Consider the following 14,708-nt stretch of genomic DNA (forward strand, 5'->3'; position numbering starts at 1 on the left):
TTCTTAAAGGAGCCTCTTTACTAAAACATCCCACTGTGCACAGGTTTCCTTCTTGGAATCTCCATAAGGTTTTGAGGGGCTTACTGAAACCTCCCTTTTCACCTCTACGTATGGTGCCTCTCAAACTTCTTTCCTGGAAAGCTTTATTTTTAGTTGCCATCATGTCAACACATGGGGCATTGGAGCTCGGTGCGCTCTCGGCCAGAAAAGAACTTTGCATTGATCATAAGAACTATGTAGTTCTGTGCAGAGACCATACCTTTGTAGCCAAAGTGAACAGCTTGTACCATTGATCTCAAAAACTAATCTTTCATTTAGTCCCAACCCTCAAAGATCAAAAGAAAAGGAATGGCACAAATTGGATGTATGTAGGGTGATCAAGATATATTTGGCCTGTTTTAAAGACTTTAGAACGTCTGATTTTTGTTTGTTACTTTCCACCCAGCCACTATGGGAAGAAAGGTTTCAGTGGCAAGACTTTTAAGATGGATCAAAGACTGCATCTCCCTGTTCTATGAGGCTTTGGCTGGTGCTGTCCCTGAGGGTGTTACAGCTCATTCCATGAGGAGGGGGGGACACTTTGGCTGCATTCAGCACTAATGCTCCCTTGATCGACATTTGTCGAGCGGCAACTTGGTCTTCCATTTCCTCATTTGTCTGCCATTATAAGCTGAATACCTTTGCTTTTGCTGAAGCATTCTTTGGCTGGTGGGTTCTACAGCAGGTAGTCTCTACTTAAATTGTAAAACAGCAAGAGGCCCACCCTAAGAGAGTACAGGTCAGGAATGTCCTAGACTAGGATACCGTACTCCACTGTAGGAAAATGGAACGTTGGACTTACCGTGAAGGTTCCTTTTCTACAGTGGATGGAGGGTATCCAACCCACCCAGGTGAGATTTTGTCTCGCTGCTGGGAGGGAAATAGTTCTCTCAGGTTATTTTTATTCAAGTTATTTAGAGGTTGGATTCATGGGAAGTGCCTCTCTTCCTTCTCTATCTGTTCTTGCTGTTTTTTCGATGAAAACTAGGTTAGATGAAACTATGTTTTGCTTTTGAGCTATTTTATTTCCTAAACTGGGAGGCGCTTTCCCACACCAGGAAGGTGACTTCAACTTCATGCAGATTTGGCCCTGCCTTCTGGAGTGAGTGGGAGGAGCAATCCAAACTAGGATACCCTTCATCCACAGTAGAAAGGAACCTTCACGGTAAGACCAACTTTCCATTCCATCCTCCCTGTCCTTTCCCTATCCTGCCAGTGTTCAGATCCTTCTGTCCACAGGGATTGTGTTTGTCGCAGTGAAAATGATCTCACTCTGCTTACAAAGTAATGGGCTTCTTTTGTCAATGGGCCTGTTTTCTCCCCCACTTCTTGACCCTAGCAGTTAAATATTTCTAAAGGTTTATGACCTGTTAATATTTCAGTCAATTGCTACAGTAGGGCTTGAAGACAAGTGACAGCCATTCTTAGTCTGTTATTTATAATTATAGCTTCATCTAATTTATATAAATACATTTATAACTTATATAGAGCTTCGTGTGGCACAGAGTGGTAGGTGGCAGTATTGCAACCGAAACTCTCCCCACGACCTGAGTTCGATCCCAGCAGAAGCCGGGTCTCGGGTAGCCAGCTCAGGTCGACTCAGCCCTCCATCCTTCCGAGGTCGGTAAAATGTGTACCCAGCTTGCTGGGGGAAAGGTAGTCATGACTGGGGAAGGCAATGGCAAACCACCCCGCTATAGTCTGCCATGAAAACGCCAGCAAAAGCAGCGTCCCTCTACGGGTCAGTAATGACCCGATGCTTGCACAGGAGGAACCTTTCCTAATTTATATACTCCTAACATTAATGACACAATAAAGTTCAGCACTTAAGGATTCACTGTGTTTGCCTTGTTTTCTATGTAGTGGGATCATTAAGCATTCTTCTAAATCATGCCCTAAATTTACCTCTGAAAATATAAAGTGGCTGAAGATACTTCATAAATAGCTCAATCTAATGTGTGCATATCTTAAGGCCCTGCCCTACTCTGCATATATCTGCCTAGGATGAATGAAAACAGTACAATATCCTAAGTCATGTGTGTGCTTTGTAGGCATTTTATGCTAGGCCAAATACTTAGGACTGAGTAACCAGTCTGACTGTCGAATGTAGGGGTATCTTCATATTGGTAGTGGTAGGTTACAGTTTCTCAATAAACAAGTGCAGTCAATTTGTCTTGCGATATGATGCATAGAAAGAGACCTCTCAATAGTGACAGTGTTGCTGTTTTATCCTTTTTTAGGTGAAAAATGTTTACTTCACTAGTTTTATTCCATTCCTGGATTCTATGGGTATTACAGCTTTCAGTGGACTCCCAGAGGTAATATTATAATAACTTTAAAATCTTTAGTTCAAGGATGACCTCAATGAATCCTAGCTTTGTGTCTTATAGTTATATACTGCTTTTGGTTCGTGATGCATATTTTGTTTTCAAGTAGTGAATAGCTACTTGAAAACAACTCATTAATTGAGTATCTCATTGGAACTGTTGGGAATATAGAGAAGTCTGAGTGTCAGATAAAGGGGACTGAGTTAGATGGATTTATAACTTGATTCAACAATGCTTTTCTTAAAGCAGTGGGGTGGAATCCAGTGAAGTCTTTCCACTAATAAAACTGCTTCAGTCTGTGGAATGGGGATGAGGAGCAATTCCCCCTCAAAATCTGCTCTGGACAGTTGGGGGGCCCTCTGGAGCTGAATTCAGAGAGCACAGGGACCTGCAGGAGGGAGGAGAAAGACCTATTGCACAAGCAGGCTTCTGCCTTGACATTGGATTCTGCCCACTGAAATATAATCAGTTACAGGAATGAAATAATTGCAGATAAACATGTTCCATATGAATAACGAGTCCATTGTCACCATGAATCTTTTAATCTTTTGAAACCTGAGGTTGAGAATATGTCAAGCAAATATGAAGAAATGTATCTGAAAAACAAGGATATTGATGCCAGATTATTTCTAGAGAAAGATGGAACTTTACAATATGATCATACACAATGGTAATATTTTTTGTTTTCATTTTTGCATGACTTATATGTTAATTGCAGTAATCTGTTCACTCATGAAGCAAACTAGTAGCTCTGGGGAAATAACTGTCTCTTAGCCTGACATGATTGTTCTAGTGAGAAATTAGATAAGAACTAAACTTTAAGAAGAACCTCCTGATGGTACAAGCTGTTCTACAGTGGAACAGACTGCATTGGAAGGTGGGTCTCTCCTTTGTTAGATGGCCATCCAGCCTTTTGCTTAAAAATCCCTATCAGGGATTTCCATATGACATTGGATTTCCTGCATCAGTTTGGACTAGATGACATTTGAGTGGAATTGTTTGATCCTGCTCAGTTTGTAATAAGTCCATGTGATTGCAAATTGCAGAGCTGCATCTTGTCTGAGGCCTGGAGGTAAGTTAAAGGAAAAGAGAGTAAGCAGGGCCACATGACCTTTAGCACCTTCTAAACTAAATTAAAAAGGAGGATGAAGCAAAAACCCTCATGAAAAAAGGGAGGTTCTACCGGTAGGAAATAAAAACAGAATGAGGTGTACACCTCAAATGACTGCGGATAGGTAGTAGAGAGGAGGAAATAATACTCCACTTCGTGCAGACAAAGAAACTTAGCCTGACTTAGAACATGGAGCTTTCATATACCTGGCAGGAAGACATCAGGCCTGGGTGTGTAGAGAAATTACATTTTTCTCATGTTAAGTTTACAGTTAGAGAGAACACCAACAAAAAACCCAGGTGAAGACCCTTCTGTTGTACTCCCACAGACTCCAGTTCGGTAAGAAAAATTTAAGTTGCCTTAATTTTTAATTTAATAAAAATTTTAGAAAAATATTTTTAGGAGTATAGGAATGGTATTTGAAATTGTATTTCAGTCCTGCAAGCGTTGTGAACTCTTCATTTCTCTGATTTAAATGTGATAGTGTTGTACAAAAGCGTTTACAGAGTACATTTATAAATTGTTTGAAATGCTTCTGACAGTGCTAATGTAGGGAAATTGCAGCTCTGTTGGAATGACATTAAAAATGTTTTTCCTAATGCATCATTTTATTAGATGATTTTTTTCTGTTCAAAGTTCATTTTAAGAAAATGTAATAAAAAACAGTTTCCCTCTCTGTAGGGCTGCGATGAATACTATTCAGCAATTAATGGTGGTTTTAAACTCTGCAAGTGATAGACCATCAGACAACCTTATCATCTACTTTAATGTGAGTAGCATCATTTTAGCTAAAGGTTTCAGCGAGGGTGGATGTTTCTGGCAAATCTTTTGACTTGAGATGAAAAAGATGAGGTCATCACAAAAATGCTTACTAATGGGTTTTTTTAAAAACATATCACTCTCTTTGAATAATAGAGTGAAATCCAATGGTGTCCATCCATCCATCTACAGGACAGGTACCATTGCTTCCCCCTCCCCCTGCACTTCTCCAAAATTGGAGGACCCTCTAGAGTAGACTGGGGGTGGGGTGTAGTAGGAGAGGAAGCAGAAGTCCCATTTGAATGAAAGTCCACTTGTACAATGTTGGATTTCACTAACTGATAGGAATTTATCGGTATTACTATTGCTGATGAGAGGAAATAAACTTTTCTGCAGTTTTTGTTTATTAGTTGTCTTATAGAATAAATTCTCTACATGATTTAAATATGTAAAATAGATACCAATATAATAAGTACAATCAAAATTAGCATCAAAATCCTCTTTAGAAAAAATCAGCACAAAAAGAAATATTGAACATAGACAAATTTCAGACAGAACTGAAATCATTTCAAAACTAAAAACCACCCATAAATCACTGAGACAGTAATATAAAGAAACTTTACAAATATTAAATTATCTATAAGATTGTTAAAAAAATCCATTGAAGTTGAAATGAATATGAAAAAAGATGTTAAATGGCCTGGGAGAATAAAGACATCTTTGCCAAGCACTGAGGTACCATATCATGTAGAACTTTAGAGTTCACAAACAGTACTTTGAATTGAGCCCAGAAACAAATTGGAAGCCAGTGAAAGTGAGAGAGGACTGGCATAATATGTTCATAATGCCTGGCCCCAGTTAACGATCTTTCTGCCATTTTCTGCACCAGATGAAGTTCCCAGAATGTCTTCAGTGGCAGCCTCATGTACAATAGATTACAGTAATACAAACTGTAGGTTAGCAGAGCAGAATCTAGGCTATCTGCCTCCCAGTAGGGTTGTGGCTGGGACACCAGCTTAAGCTGGTAAAAGCCAGTCTGTTGGGGGTGTTTGGGTGATCATGGGGGTAAAAGAAGCCATCGTGGCTTCTCCCCGGCATGTGCCATGTGCGCGACTGTCATTTGCAAAATTACCCACGCTGCAGTATGAGTTGCCATGTTGTCTGAACCTGGCATGCAGTTTGGCGGTTGGGGGGAGGGTTTGTACCCACCCTACAACCCCTACTGCAAGTCTTGGGTTGTAGGGTGGCTACAAAGCCACCCCTGCTGTGCCACACGCCAGGTTTGGATGACATGGCAACCTGCGCTGCAGTGCGGGTAATTATGCAAACAACAGGTGCGCATAGGGGAGAAGCCGCAGTGGCTTCTTTTACTCCTGCGATTGTCCGGACCCGGATTATACCACAGAGGCCATTTATGCCTTTAATGACAGTGATGGATCTGAGACAGCCTCCAAGCTATGAATGTATTTAAAACCTTGTTATATGCTAGTGTCAAGGAAAAGGCCTTACAGGGCCACAGCTGTGGTGGGAAAGAGGTAATTTTACCTTGCAATAGTTTTCGATGGGGTTTTAGTGTTTTATGGTAGGAGAGAGTGGGATCTTGCAAGAAGATTTACAAGTCAGGCCACCTGGAGAGAGGAAGAGACGTGGCCATGCCAGGATTGAAGGCACCAGGACGGAGGCCTTATCAGGGACCCAAGGTTGTAAAACAGCTTGGCCTGCCAAGGGGTCAGCACAGCTGGAGAGGTGTGGAAAAACCCAGCTCATCCTCCTTGAGGGAAGGGAGGGGGATGAAAGAGTGAAGGACTGGGTTTGGAATAGGATAAAAACAGACCTGCAGCCATTCTTCTGGGTCCTTTGATTTCCATCTGGTCTGGGTGGAAGGTGTTGGCACGCTGGCATTAAGTAAAGATCCTGCTCAGAGGTGTGAGTAGACTAGGGTTATGTAGTCTTCTATTGTTTTAGTCTATGTTGGGTTTCCAAATGGGGAACTGATATTTGGGGAATTCTAAATTGTACTTCGCCTTGCCTCTCTTCCCATTCCCTCACCCCTTACTTGTAAATAAATATGTACCTCAAAATTATTGCTTCTGTTTCTTTCCTGAGTCAGCGCTAAATTTATTTATTTATTTATTATTAAATTTATTAATCGCCCATCTGGCTGGTCACCCAGCCACTCTGGGCGATGTACAGCATATAATAAAACAGTTTAAAACAATAAAATTCTACAATAAAAACATTTTCTAAAATACCCTAACCCACCCCAAATGCTTGCCTGAACAAACACGTTTTTAACGCACGGTGGAAGGTCATTAAAGAGGGGGCATGGCGGAGTTCCCTAGGGAGGGAGTTCCACAGAGTGGGGGCCACCACAGAACAGGCGCTCTCCCTCGTCCCCGCCAGTCTAACTGTCCTGGCTGATGGGACAGAGAGAAGACCATCCGAGGCTAAATCCAGTAAATCCCATCTCCTCTGCTTGGTAGGGAGGGGGTTGGGGTGTGCTCATGGGCTAAGCTGAGCTGGCTCTGAGAGGCGGGGGGCTGTGGATCAACGGGGGCTGAGTGAGCCTAGATATCCAGCCTTCCTTTACAGCTAGTCCCTAATTAATCTCTTAAATAATAACAAATTATTTTTCTGTGTTCTGACTTTGTGATTTTAAGAGAAGCCCCTCCTGTTGCCAACAAAGTGAAAAATTAGCACCTTTATACTCAGACGTGCTTGAAAGTTGGAGTCTCTTAACTAATAGTACTCTCTGTCAAGCTTGGGCTCCAATGATTCCAAGAATTTTCTTGTCCAATACATCTGTTCATATAAGGGAAAGCTTTTCTCAACCATTACAGAACTGTACAGTGAATCCTATGCAAGACATATTGGAAAGAATAGAAAATCTGGGTTGTATCTTCAAAGAGAAGTTTGCTGAAGCAGTTGGACAAGGATGTGCTGAAATTGGATCACAGGTAGGGTTCTCTAGTAGTAGTTCAAAAATACTGTAGGCTGAGATAGGAGAGCACTATGAAAATATGCTTTCTGGTTCAAGCTATAGAGCTAGATAGATTCTGAAATGGGAAGTGCATTAAATGCTCAGATGTGCTGGATTAAGGGTCTTATGGGAATCATAGGCAAAATTATGTTTTTGTTTGCCTCTAGTCATGATCAGTGTTAATGGAACCTGTAGGGGTCAGCTAAACTTCTGATTCTTGCAGTCCAGATGTAAAGTGCTTTAGCCCACAACATTTTTTAACACATAGCTCACATGGGTCAGTGTTGGACCAGTTCAGGCTGTGGTGCTTGAATTTTTCCAGGCCCCATGCCAATACTCCTGGCTCTATATTTTGGTATCCATGCGTTCTACAATCTTGAAAATACAGATGTCTTTGCAGTCATGAAGGCTAGAGTCTTAGTTTTTCAAGATGCAAACTAAGATTCTTATTTCAGCATCTATTTTGATGTATAATTTGCTTCTTATCTCAGCTTTGGCAATATTTCCATTAATTAAATTATGCAAAAACGTTAGATTAAATTTGGTGAATTTGGGGGGAGAGTTTCAGGGGCTGGGAGGGAGAGGATAATAGGGATCCATTACTCTGCTTGCAAAACTTCATTCTAATTTATTTATTTTATTACAACATTTGTATACTGCCTCACATCCAGACAGATTTCAGAGTGATGAACAATACAAGTAGGATAAAATAATAGAAACACCATGTTAACATTATTTTTAAAAGAAACAGTTCTGATAAAACTGATTAAATCGCAGCCTGTCATTCAAGGAAGGCTTCCTGAAATAACAATGTTTTCATGAGGTGCTGGAAGCAATACAATGTTGGCTCCTGCCTGACTTCCTAAGGCAGGGAATTCCGTAGGACAGGGGCTACCACACTGAAGGCTCTTCTCCTGGTGGACTCCAAATAGGCCATAGGTCCATGTGGAACCACCAGGAACGTGCCTTCTGATGAACTCAGTGACCAGGCAGGTTGGTAAAGAAGAAGGTGCTCTCTCAGGTATCCTAGTCCTAGGTTGTTTAGGGCTCTGTAATTTCCATGTAATATGTTCCCAAAATCAAATTCATGGATGCAAACATTGCTTAGGAATGGATGTACAGCTTTCTACAAATGTCCTGGTGTAGAGTATAGCTTTTCTTTTTTTATTTTTGAATGTCTGGTGTAATAGATCCGTTCATTAAGTGAACGTATAAGTGAACTTCTAAGTTCATTAAGTGAACTTATCAAACCCTTTCATCACAAATTGGCTGAGTTATATTAGATAATGCTTTGCTCTAAAAGAAAGGCATGACGTTATAACTTGTTATAACAGCTTTTTAAATTGTTATTTTCAGAGGTATGGGCTTGGGATACGATTATATTACAGAGTGATGGAATCCATTTTAAAGTCGGTAGGTTTTCATGATACAATTGATATTTCATGCAATTGATATTCTTACAACTGATATTTCCTTTTTAATGCACTGAAGTCTGTATTTATGCATATGTCCTAGGAAGAAAAGCGGCTGTCAGTTCATAATTTTAGGTATGTTTGCTTCAAAGATCACTATTTTTTACCCTCTAGAATTTGTTTATGTTGAAACCTATTACTGAGACTTGTTTTTTACAGCAAACTTTTGAATAACAACACCTTCCACACATCTCTGCTGGCCTGTGCTCTTGAGGTTGTCATAGCTACATATGGCAGTAAGTTGAACTTAAATATCCACATATAATATATTATTAAGCAGTGTCTGTTCTCAGATCTTAATGCTCAAGCAATACTTGTTTTCAGTAGAACTATAACAGTATTTTGAGGGTAGGGAATTTGTTACGCTAAATGTAAATCCACAAATGACACACATCTCAACATATGAAGAAAATAATTTATACAGGACTTTGATAGTCAAATATTAATTAGGTGTATTCTCTTTAGCCTCAAGGAATACTTCACAAAGTGATAGTATGAATATGGAAACAGACCTGTCTTTCCCATGGATCATCAACATACTTGACTTAAAAGCCTTTGACTTATACAAGGTCATTGAAAGCTTTATTAAAGCTGAACCAAGCCTGACAAGAGAGATGATAAAACACCTAGAATGCTGTGAACACCAAATTATGGAATCCCTAGCATGGCAATCAGTAAGTTGCCTTTTAAACACATAATGTCTGTATTTATGTATTTAAGTATCACCTGGACAATTTCAAAGTTTTATGGTACTATTTCTAGTAGTATAATGAATTATAGGATAGATGTTTTGTCTGTATTCCCCCATGAAAAAAAGATTTACCTCAGTCATTGGCAAATTCAATTACCTTATGCTTGGTAGTAGAGGCCTGGCCCTGAAAACTGTCACTAACTTCTCCCTTGAAGCACTGGAATCTTCAGATCAAGCAAATATGTTTCAGTATCAGTAATAACATGAGTGACACAGTGAACAAATGCTTGATACATCTTACACTTTCTGAGTTTTGTGGATTTGAGTTTCTTTTGTGCTTCACCTGCTGGCTCACTCAGTTGTAAACAAAAGAAGCAGATTTTAGCATCAAGCTAGGAATGTAATTTTGCTTATGGGTCTCATTTTATTCTGCTTCTAATTATTACCTTGTCATGTAAATTGTCGACCTGTGATTCTTGGCTACCCAGTCTAATCATCTCCCTTGTATATTCTATCCCATTCTTTTATCTTAGTTCTTACTTTGTGATTTTCCACTTTAACCCAAGTATCTGGGTTCCCCCCTTCTCCAGCTTGCCCCGGATTACAGCCTGATAATTTTGTTCCATAGAACTTTATGGGAGCCACTCTGGCTCTTCATTTACTTAGCCCCATCCTGGGTTCTGTTTTAGTTCTATTCTGGGTTTAGTTTAGTTTAGTTCTGGGTTCTATTCAGCTGTGCTAGGTAACCTTGTGCCCTGCATATGTTTTGGACTACAGCTACCATCAGCCCTAGCGAGCATGCCCAATGGTAAACGATTATGGGAGTTGCAGTCCAAAATATCTGGGGGGCACCAGTTTGCTTTTCCCTGCTACAGAGTAACAGACCCAAATTCAATGATATTTGTGAACAGATAATCATCAAAAACACTTCCCTGTGGATAAGATTTCATATAACAAGCATCATGTTTTGTAAGTAGCACTGAATTATGTGGTTTGCTATTGGATAATCTCCTTGGTGCATCCTTTGGGCCAATTTTTATGTTGTCATTTTCGCATCTGTGTGGCTGGTTCCCGTGCCATGGGAACCGTATGGGCCAGGTGGATGACAAAGCTACTCCACATGCCAATGCTACCACTCCCTGGGTCTGGCTAGTGCTGCTGTCAAAAGAATTGAATAGATCTGTTTCAGTGTGTCCCTGATTCAAGTGTTGTTGTGCATTCAGCAGTACAACCAACACTACAAAGTTAATATATGAATTGGTCCAAACAAATGGGACCTGGGAATTAGCCTTTTTAATATATTCGATTACTATTATTCTTCCCTTTAGAGACGTTGTAAGCCATCAAGTACTTTTGCTATTTGAAATTTAAACATGGGGGAAATGAATGGGGTCTGCTTTTGCAGAGAAATAAAGATTAAACTCCCATGTCTGTACCACTGGGGAGTACAAACTCCGTTGGGGCATGACTTACAAGAAGTACAGAGGGAATTCAATATTTAAACATTGACATACTGCTTTTCAGATATAAACAACCACCCCAAACAGTCCTGGTATGAGTTTTTGGGAACTGAATGGCAAGTCAGTTGATCTTTGCTTCTGGTAAATTATATATACTGATGTTAAAAACTAGAGTGTAAGAGTCCCTTGTCTCCAAAAGAGAGAAGACCAAGAGTAGTTGAAGTCTCATGTCACATTTTTCCAAAATGGCAGAATTCAAAGTTATCAAAGATGCTTACATGATCTGTTATAATCTGTAATAATAAAAGATAACGTGTGTCTGTCCAGCAGTGCCATAGTGCCCAGTCTGTGAAACTTAGACACTTGAAACTTGGCATGCATACTAAGGGGACCCTAGGTGGGTGCACCTCCAGGGTGATTTTGTTTTTAAAATGCATTAATTAATTTGAATGTCCCCATGTGGTCTTCAGCCAGTGGGAACAGACTTCCCTAACAAGCACATAGCTTTGCACTCCATACGCTGCAAAGTTCTGAATACAGGAGTGCAAAACATCTTTCAGCCTGAGGGCCAAATTCTATTTTGAAGAAGCTCTAGGAGGGTGTTTTCCAGTGGTGGGTGGGGCAATGCAAGGGGGTAGGGCCAAAGGCAAAATGTGGGGCCAAAAATACAAAGAATACCAGCATATTCTAGCTTAAAACTCTTAAGGCATTTCAGACTCTTAGAATGGGAAAAAACTGCACAAACACTGGGAAACCACAAAACTATCTGTGGTTAGGGAAAAGGGAGTGGGGCTATGGGAAGAGGGCATGGCCTTTGGGGGACTCCTGGAAGGCCAGATTTGACCTGGCCCTGAGGTTGCCATACAGTTTGAAGCCAGGGGAGATTAGTAGGCTGAGGGGTGGTGTTATATGCCTGCTCCCTCCCCGCTGTTGTGGGGCAGCCCCCCCCGGCTCAGGAATGGAATGGACAGACCCCTCTGTCAGTGAGCTATAGGGTTCACCATGGCAGGGATGGTGCCTAGGAGTGGCCGTGGGCATGCCTTCGCTCAGTGGGGTGGGCCCAATGTGTCCAACTGTGACAGATGTGTAAATTTGCTTGAAGGTTTCGCTGTTTCTAACTAAGGGCTTTCCATCCCGTGTGAAGCCTGTGTGCTAGTATACTATATAACAATATAGTGTAATATATCTAATAATAATATTATGTGTGTATGCGTACGTGTACACACATGCGCACACACACACACTCTGTTCTACAGTATGTCTTCCAATATTATTGGTCTTCCATAGAAGTTGGCTCCTTCACTTTGCTGCTTAATGAATCACCCCCCAGTAAATGGAGGGCTTTCCCACCATACACTTCGAATCATCAGGTATAAAAACATGCTCTTTTCACATCCTGTGTGGACATTAACTGCACAATCTCTCTTGTATCCCTCCCTTCTTCACTGGGTTTATGGCAGATACGATAACAGTAGAGGACATATTCCCATTTGTGTGTGATGCCTTACATCTAGCTTCTCATTGACATACCTCAGGATCTGGCTTTGCTACCTGGCAAGGCTCAGCTGGTATCTATAGCCAAGAGTGCTTTTGCCCAGCTTTGAATATCGTACACCCGTTCCTGGTACAGTTGGAACTGGGTGTGATTCTACTTGCATTAGTTACATCAGGATTGGACTACTGTAATATGCTGTACATTGTGCTGCCCTTTAAAAACTACTCAGACACTTCAGTTGGTGCAGAATGTTACAGCCAAAATGTTGACTAAGCCAAGTGGTTGGATCACAGAATCTCTCTGATGCAGCCTTCTCCAGTCTGGTGCCCTTTGGGAGTTGGGAGAACAACTCTCATCATCTCCAGCCAGCATGGTCATTGGCTGGGGATGATGGGATTTATTTGGCAGCTACCAGGTTGGGGAAGGCTGCTCTATTGTATCAAGTGTCCTGGATTCAAGGTACTGGTTATTACCGTTAAAGACCGAAATGGCTTGGGACCATGCTACTTGACAGATAGTCTCCTCCCATGTGAATGTGACCTTAAGGTCAGGTGATTCAGCCCTCTTGTATAAACCAAGGCCTTGAGGTATGGTTGGTAGCAAAGAGAAAGACAGAGCAGACAAAAACACCCACCCTCTGCTTGGCTTGTTATCATCCACCACTAAGTGTACTTTTCTGTTTCTGTTTTCACTGTGGGATGGTTTGCTGATGCGTTGCAGCTGGAGGAGTGGAGTGCCTGGGCATGGAGCCAAGCTTCATTTGGAGATTGGAGCAGATCTGGGAGAAGGCGAGGGTAGGGACATCCTCCCCTGCCATTTGAGAATTGGAAGGCTGGCTGAGCCTGTGTGAGAGACAGACCTGAGACCCTGACCTAGGGTGAGAGGCTGGATGGGCGGAAACTGGGGTCAGCAAGGTCCTTCTGAGTGAGACTCAGGAGGTGGTGCATAGTGAATAAGTCATTCCTCTAATTGGCAGAGGTGAGATGTGCTCATCATTATTGGTCCCTATTTTACTCTACTGGCCCTAATTTACTATCATTGGCCATTATAAGTTTATCCTGGACAGCTTGTTGAAGTGATATGACTTGTGTTATAGCTCCACACAGAGCAGATTTGTACCTGCTGGTTAATGTTTGCATGTTAGGAAGTGTCTGAGTGGGAGCAAAATGGAAATATAAGTGACCCTATAATGGTGGTCATGGGTAGGGGACAGTCCAGTATGATGGGGAGAAGGTGTTACCAGACTAGTAGAAGAGCTAGATGGCTATATGCCATCCCTCTTGTAGATCCCTCACCTATCCCTCTTGTAGATCCCTCACCTATCCCTCAAGTTCCTGGTGGCCAGGCTACTGTAACCTCTGGCCTGGTTCTCCTCTTGGTGAATGCCAGGTCGGTCCAGTATAAGTCATCCATGGATGAAGGATCCGACCTGGTGTGCATTACTGAAACCTGGGTGGATGAGCTGGGAGGTGTTGACCTGACCCAGCTTTGTCCACCTGGATACTCAGTGCAGCACCAGGCCAGGTTGGAGTGTTGCGGTGGGGTGGAGGAATTACCATGATCCACAGCAACTCCATCTTACTCCTGGGACAGGATATGGGGGCCTGTACCGTGTGCTGGGCCAAAGAGACAGTTTGGGGATGTTATTGGTGTACTTCCCACCTTGCTGCCCAATGGCCTCCCTGACTGAGGCAGTCTCAGATGTCGTTCTGGAGAATAATAGGAATTTGGTCCTGGGGCCATCAACATCCACACTGAGGCTGCTTTAACAGGACCAGCTTGGGATTTCATGGCCTCCATAACAACCATGGGGCTGTCTTAGTTCTACATCAGTCTGACACATAGAGCAGGGTACACCCTCGATCTGGCCTTTGTTCAGGGTGTGAGGGGATGGTATAGATATTTGGGGGAGGGTTGAAGTCAACACATTGTCATGGTCAGATCACTTCCTTGTGAAGCTTGGTCTCACAGTGTTAATTCCTCCCTGCAGAGGTGGGGGACCGATTAACATGGTCTGCCCCTGGAGACTTATGGAATCCAAGGGAAACCTGAATGCTCTGAGGGATTTTCCAGTAGCCAGACCCAGCGATTATGTTGTGGCCCTTGTTGTGCTATGGAATGCTGAGAAGTGATGGGCCATTGATACAATTGCTCCAGAGCCCCTGCTTTGCACTGTGGCATTCAGATGGCTCCCTGGTTTACTAGTACTACTACTATCATATAGTCACAAATCCCCCCTTTTTGGTAAGGTGTTCAAGAGAGTGGTGGTGTCTCAGTTAAAAGCAGTCTTGGATGAAACTGATCACCTTGATCCATTCCAGTCTGAGTTCAGGACTAGTTTTGGAACTGAATTGGCCTTGGTTGCCCTGATGGA

General features: G+C 42.0%; 1 protein-coding gene across 12 annotated transcripts in view; it reads left to right on the forward strand.

The window, feature by feature from the left end:
• Positions 1–14,708, forward strand: part of RB1 (RB transcriptional corepressor 1) — a 132,504-nt gene that overhangs the window by 43,338 nt on the left and 74,458 nt on the right. For all 12 annotated transcript variants that reach the window (XM_084821233.1, XM_084821242.1, XM_084821251.1 and 9 more), the window contains 9 exons: positions 2,280–2,357; positions 2,927–3,036; positions 3,742–3,816; positions 4,159–4,246; positions 7,077–7,193; positions 8,573–8,629; positions 8,732–8,763; positions 8,848–8,924; positions 9,154–9,362. In XM_084821233.1, coding sequence (XP_084677359.1) covers positions 2,280–2,357; positions 2,927–3,036; positions 3,742–3,816; positions 4,159–4,246; positions 7,077–7,193; positions 8,573–8,629; positions 8,732–8,763; positions 8,848–8,924; positions 9,154–9,362 — 843 coding nt within the window. The remainder of the gene's footprint in view (positions 1–2,279; positions 2,358–2,926; positions 3,037–3,741; positions 3,817–4,158; positions 4,247–7,076; positions 7,194–8,572; positions 8,630–8,731; positions 8,764–8,847; positions 8,925–9,153; positions 9,363–14,708) is intronic.

Source organism: Heloderma suspectum, chromosome 1 (assembly GCF_057233095.1).
Source record: "Heloderma suspectum isolate Gila_16-S chromosome 1, 16-S_ref, whole genome shotgun sequence".
NCBI lineage: Eukaryota > Metazoa > Chordata > Lepidosauria > Squamata > Helodermatidae > Heloderma > Heloderma suspectum.